Source organism: Hordeum vulgare, chromosome 7H, assembly GCF_904849725.1.
Source record: "Hordeum vulgare subsp. vulgare chromosome 7H, MorexV3_pseudomolecules_assembly, whole genome shotgun sequence".
Classification (NCBI taxonomy): Eukaryota; Viridiplantae; Streptophyta; class Magnoliopsida; order Poales; family Poaceae; genus Hordeum; species Hordeum vulgare.
Window position 1 is genome coordinate 546,337,754 of NC_058524.1, and position 6,000 is coordinate 546,343,753.

Genomic DNA, 6,000 nt, shown 5'->3' on the forward strand with positions numbered 1-6,000 from the left:
GAAGGTAGCACCGCATCGATTCGAGCTTCGCACCTTGCCTGAGTCTGCTCAAGGAGCTGCAACCGGAGCTCCGGCGTTAGAAAGTGGAAGCGGCATGGGGGCATGGCTTAAATAGCTGGTCTAGGAACGGGGAGCGGAAAATGGCGGCAGCGGTAGACGGGAGAAGGAAAATGTGGAGGGGTAGGGTTTCGGTGTCAGCGGTCGGCTTAAACAACCAGGCTAGGGACTACGCGACCCACTGGAGCGACGCCACGCGGCCACATCGATCCGATGAAGGAGACGAGCTTTGGACCATCGGGTTTGGGACTAATTTTGTGCGGACCCCCAGTGTCAGTCCTACATGAAGGACGCGCCCGAGCGACCATATATTGGATATGAGGGATGTTGGTTTACCCGGGCGTTTGAGGTCCGTTTGAGGCACTCATCTGGATCGAATTTTCGTGACTGATCATGAGCGGGCCGTACACCCGGGCGTTCGAGGCAGGTTTGGGAGCATCGGGTTGTAGATACTCTTATACATTTAGCCTAACCTTATATTTGAGCATGCCCCGCACTGCTGACCTTCCAAAATCTCCGGTCTTCTCTCCCCACCGACACAAACTTAAATATTTTTGTGGGAATTCATAGAGGAATCCTAGATCAACAATCCCGTCGTGTAACCGTGATCTGGTGTGTAGATTATCCTAACTTTGTTAAGGTTTTGAGACCTCCTATTTTGTTTGAGTAGGCTCCGTGAGAAAACGGCGGCCTTTACACCATCGGGGATACTTGGTGTTCCCCTCACGTCTCCATCGGTGACTAACTTTCTTTCAAGGAAGTGAACATTGAGATTCAAATTAGTCTTTGTGTGATTTGGTTTTTTCTTATCCCAACTGTTTCATTTCTGGTTGATTATATGTTGATCATCTACCTTTGCTTATTATCATATACTCCCTCCGTCCCAAATTTTTTGTCTTAGATTTATCTAGATATGAATGTATCTAGCCACGTTTTAATATTTAGATACATTCATTTTTAGACAACCTAAGACAAGAATTATGGGACAAAGGGAGTAGGTTGTACATTTAGTTCAATTTTATGAGAACCTTATATATCTTCACCGCTCTGAAATTGAAAAAAAATGTTTTTAAAATAGTAAACCATTCCCCCCCCCCCCCCCCACACACACACACGCACCGCTCTAGTCGACAATCAAGAGAAGGCTTCTTGGTCTTATCTTTCAAATGGATTACATACCATGAAACTTGGAAGCATCAAAGACATGGTGAACTCAGGATGGATAACCATCATTGTGCAACAAATGTCCCGACATAGCCCACACCGACGATGAAGAAAGTGATGGATTGCATAAAGAGAAAGATGAAGTAATGGTTGTTCCCAAATGAAATGTCGTAGCACCCGCAAAGGAAGAGGTAGGCTGCAACACCAAGCTCCCAAAGATGCAACCTGATTTCGTACTATAGTTTAGATAGGAGAATCAGGAAATGCACATGAATTAAGGAAATTATCATTGTGTACCTTTCTCCTATCCTCACCCTCAGTTTTTTCAAAGCTTTACTTGGCATTTTGGTCTTCAAGGTGTCACCAAGCTTTTCCGTCACCACCCATTCATTCGCCGTGCCCGCCTCCAATAAGCCGATGAAGGTGGCCTTTGCTCTATGCAATGACATGACATTCTCAAATAGTACCCAAAAGATAACTAAGTGAACAGACCTGCAACATTTGATGATTTCTCATTAATATATATATATGTGTTGCTATCCCAGAAATTCAGAGTTCATCAACTTTTAAACAGATTGCATAGATGTTTAGATAATTGGCACCTTGGTGTCCCAACAGCATTGAGAAGGGTGATAATAGTTGGAATATAGACACAACCCCACTTTGGTACCTCAACCTCAGGAACTAAGACCGTGGTCGGGATAACAAGGCAGTAGAACACGAAGGTTACAATGTGTGCAACAACCTTGCGCACCAAGAAGAAGTTGTAGATGACATGTATTTTCTTCCAAAGCGTCACTTTCTGCATCGAGATCAGTATATAGCTGGTTAGCAAGTACATTCTGTGTGTACTACTTTCTTCCAAAATATAGCTCGACCTTATTTCTGGCGATCTCCATCACCATTTTCCGAAACAGATTTGCGGGCCCGCATGACCATCTATGTTGCTGGTACCGAAATGCTTTGAACGTACTTGGGAGCTCATTTTTTACCTGCAAACAACAATAATTACAAGCTCTAGCGCATGGTTCCTTCTACATTTATTTGGACCTTCACAGCAATTAACATATACAGAAAGCAGTAGAATGATGCTCTAATGTTTTATATGAACTGATAGGTTAATGGTGCATATTTACCTTGAGATCACCAAGGTATACAAACTTCCAACCCTTGAGGCTTGCTCGAACTGCCAGGTCCATGTCTTCGACCGTGGTTCGGTCTTTCCAGCCACCTGCCTCATTCAGAGCAGATATGCGCCACACACCGGCAGTTCCTGTTCAACAAGTATTTTTCTGTTGATAACTCTAGTAAAATATTTCTAATGGCAACTCTGATCTGGTTCCAAATGTGTTGTCTTAATCAGGATTGTTTTCCTCCACCTTTTCCAATGAAGAACTGCTCAACATCAAAGTCGTTTGTGCAATTACCCGCAAAAAAAAGTCGTTTGTGCAATTGTAACTCTGATCTGGTTTCATAGTACTGTTTTTCTAGAAGAGCCATGTGTTCTTTCTTTTGGGCGGAGAAAGCAAAAGGTACAATTATAAAATTGCCTATAATTTTGTGACGATGTGATCTGGCGCCATGTTATTCGTTTGTCCAAAGGCGAGGAAGCAGATTGACCTATTATTAACTGAAAACAGGGGAAGGAACACAAAGATATTTCTACAGAAGGAAGAAAGACAGAATATGGTACGGAAAATGCCCCCCAAGAGAGAGAAAAAAGTAGAGATCAGGTTTACCATTGAATCCAAAGAAGGCATAGGTCGAGGAGCCCACTTCTTGCTCCACCTTAAAGTGATAGTCCAAAGACATCTCCTGCATCCTTGTCATCAAGCATTCATCTGCATTCACTGTTCCCACAGAAGCAGCGGCAACAACAAGAGAAATGTCATCCGAATGCACAAGAGTTTCGACCAAAACAAGCAGTAGTACCAAGTAGTATGTAGCAAAAACATCATGTCATCAATATGCCATTGCAAAAGCACACAGCCCAGTGGCAAGTCCAGCCAACGAGATACTGACATATGTATCCTTGTTCTGAACCTGTCTTAGTATTGTACTCCTACTAATCTAACTGAATCTGAGATCCCTCCTTGATCATGGCAGAGTGTACGTACCGAATTTCCAGCGAGCCTGGACGAGGGCGATATCAGGGTTGTGAATGAGGAAGGGGACGGCCCGCTGCAGGAAGTCGGGCTCTGGCTGGAAGTCGGCGTCGAAGACGGCCACCAAGTCGCAGTCTTTGACGTAGCCGTGCTTCATGCCTTCCTTGAGCGCGCCGGCCTTGTACCCGCGCCGGTTGTCCCGGATCTCGTACTTGATGTTCACGCCCTTCCTCACCCAGCGCCGGCACTCCACCTGCACCAGCTCCTGTACACTCACAAGAAGAAATCAGAGTTCGACTGTGCACATCCCATATACTTAATATAAGTTTTTCTTACAGATTTCATCGAAGATTACATTCAGAACAAAATAAACGATCTATACTTTAAAATATATTTATATAGAACCCTATTAGTTCGCTAGTTGAATCCTAAAAAGACTTACATTTCAAAACAAAGGAAGTAGTTGTGTATATTGCGATCATAGTTGTCATGTTTCCGGTACGGTGGGAACGAGGAACGGAAACGAGGGACGAGAGTCGGTTGCTGAAAAAAAAAAGAGTACAAGGGTATACATCTCTCGAACGATTTTTTTACAACGGGAACGCGATCCAATCCGTTTGGGTACGATGAACCCGGTACGGTACCATGGGTTGAGGAACGCAGACCTTTCCTAGTTGGATAAATCAATGAAGAATGAAGAGTCACTCACGGTCAGCATTCCTTGTAGTTAATGGATCCCTTGCAGTTAATGGAATAGAGGGAGAACGAGGAGTCCTTGAGAAAGGAAAGGGCGGCATGAGTAAATTATGCCTGGCATTTTGGTTGCTGGATCGTTGAACCTGAATCAAGGAGCGAGCTGCGGGGACGCCGAATCTTCATCGAATCGTACTAAATCCGACATCGTTCCCAAATCCGATTCCGGGTCAATGAATCGGGATCGAGGGACGGCCTACCGTTTCCTGTTTCCGGCTACAACATTCTTCACCCTCGCGTCATCGGTCGAACCGCCTACAAGACAACAACCATCCCCACCCCCTCCCCCGACTGACGGCGCTCCTGCGCAACCTCATCGCCCTGCTCTCCTTGAAACTGCTCCCCACCGCCGGTCTTGCCGCCGCCAACAGCTATCCCTCCTGCCCCGCCTTTGTTGGGTTTTTTCTTCGGCGAAGTTGCACCACCGTCTTCCACCCTAAACCCTAAGATAGATAATGGGGTAGCGCTCCGGTGAGCCCCTTCCTTCTCCTTCCTTCCCTCCGATGAACTCCCAAAATCAACTGATTTCAAATCCTATTTTCAATCAAGTGTTATCTACTGTATATCTAAGCTCATCCAGGGACGGAGCTAGGGGTGCTCTGGGGCCATGGCCCCCTATGGTCGAATTTTTTCTAAAATCATCCTTATTAATTTATGAATTTGACCCCAAATTTACTCAAAAAGTTCCGGGTATGTTGAATCTCCAGAGGGAATTCCTCGAGGCGAAGGGCCAGCTTGCCTATATGACCCCCTTCAAGATATTTTATGAGTTTGATTTACAGAATTTACAGGTTCATTTATAGTTTATGATCTGTCGCACCTTTTTTTGCCCCGTATTCGAGGCATAACACGAACTGGAAACGTAATACAAGGATTGGCGTGTTAAGGGGTCTGGTAGAGTTGCTCTTATGTTGTATTCCTGGCTCAGTCCTTGTGCTCATCCTCAGAGATGTTTGGTGCTCTTATGTTATTCGATAACGGCGCTAAATAGTGATTTTACCTTGATGACGGGATCTGTGGAGTCGTCGAGCACCTGGACGACGATCCGATCGGACGGCCATGAGAGCCCGCACGCCGCCCCGATCGACAGCTGGTACACCTGCGAGTTCAGTTTTAGGGAACAGCATAGGAGACGAGTCAGGCAAGGGTGCACCGTCGTGTGGATGGCCAGCGCTCACCTCGCGCTCGTTGTACATGGGTATCTGGACGAGGACCATGGGGTAGGCGGCGCTGCCGAGCTCGGGGTCGTCGTCGCCCACGGGCTCCGACCGGTACTGCCGCTCGGGGCGGCGGCCGAGCAGCCGCACCGCGAGCACGACCACGGCCATGTACACCTTCTCCGCGAACAGCATCGCGGACATGGCGAGGCACAGCAGCACGGACGCGCGCAGCAGCGGCACGATCACCGGCCCGCGGACCTGCTCCCACGCCGCCGCGACATGCCCCGCCCCTGGCAGCGTACTCATCCCTCGGGCGCGCGCTTCCCTTTGCTGCGTACGCTCTGCCTCGAGAGAAATAGCAGAGCGGAGTGGAGCTTGGATAGTTAATGGCGGGCGTGGAGCTCGGAACAGTGCGGATGCCGGTGTCCGGTGGTGGGAGGTTCGCGGAGCTCGGAACAGTTGGGAGGGAGGAGGCGGAGGCGGCGGCCGCGGGAAAGGAAGGGGCCGGGGCCGGGGCTCTGGCTCTGCGGTAACTGCGCTAGAGGCAGATTTTAACGGCGGGACAACCGAGCAGTCATTGGAGATTTGGAGGGGAGGCAGCGGGCCCAGGGAAGGTGACGGGGCCGCAGGTCAGCGTTAATTCTGTAACGTTTTTTCTAGAGTTGGCGCTGTGTTGCGTTTCCCTATCTGTGAACAGAAAACGGGATATGTTGAAAAAGAAAACGGGATCATCAGTTTGAACAGAAAAACAAATCCATACG

General features: G+C 47.8%; 1 protein-coding gene across 4 annotated transcripts; it reads right to left on the minus strand.

Moving 5' to 3' along the window:
* Positions 1-1,211: 1,211 nt before the first annotated feature.
* On the minus strand, positions 1,212-5,455 carry LOC123411083 (probable glucomannan 4-beta-mannosyltransferase 9). 4 transcript variants are annotated; one of them, XM_045104005.1, is made up of 9 exons: positions 5,258-5,455; positions 5,080-5,178; positions 3,339-3,591; positions 2,961-3,071; positions 2,358-2,494; positions 2,100-2,213; positions 1,824-2,023; positions 1,536-1,713; positions 1,212-1,457 (listed from the first exon to the last, which is right to left on the minus strand). In XM_045104005.1, exons 1-9 carry the CDS (start codon positions 5,438-5,440, stop codon positions 1,287-1,289), a joined length of 1,446 nt encoding a protein of 481 aa, XP_044959940.1. In that variant the 5' UTR covers positions 5,441-5,455; the 3' UTR covers positions 1,212-1,286. The 4 variants fall into 4 exon arrangements, with proteins under 4 accessions (XP_044959940.1, XP_044959939.1, XP_044959938.1 ...); XM_045104004.1 differs by having other exon boundaries at positions 1,212-1,430; positions 1,491-1,713; XM_045104003.1 differs by having other exon boundaries at positions 1,212-1,446; positions 1,519-1,732; positions 1,786-2,023.
* Between the last annotated feature and the right edge of the window lie 545 nt (positions 5,456-6,000).

Coding starts and splice junctions, on each gene's coding strand:
- LOC123411083 (XM_045104003.1), bottom strand. CDS start 5,440: ATGTCCGCGATGCTGTTCGCGGAGAAGGTGTACATGGCCGTGGTCGTG. Junction 2,024..2,099: donor TGGAGATCGCCAGAAATAAG/GTCGAGCTATAT, acceptor ATCTCGATGCAG/AAAGTGACGCTTTGGAAGAA. Junction 1,733..1,785: donor TCTATGCAATCTGTTTAAAA/GTTGATGAACTC, acceptor TATATTAATGAG/AAATCATCAAATGTTGCAGG.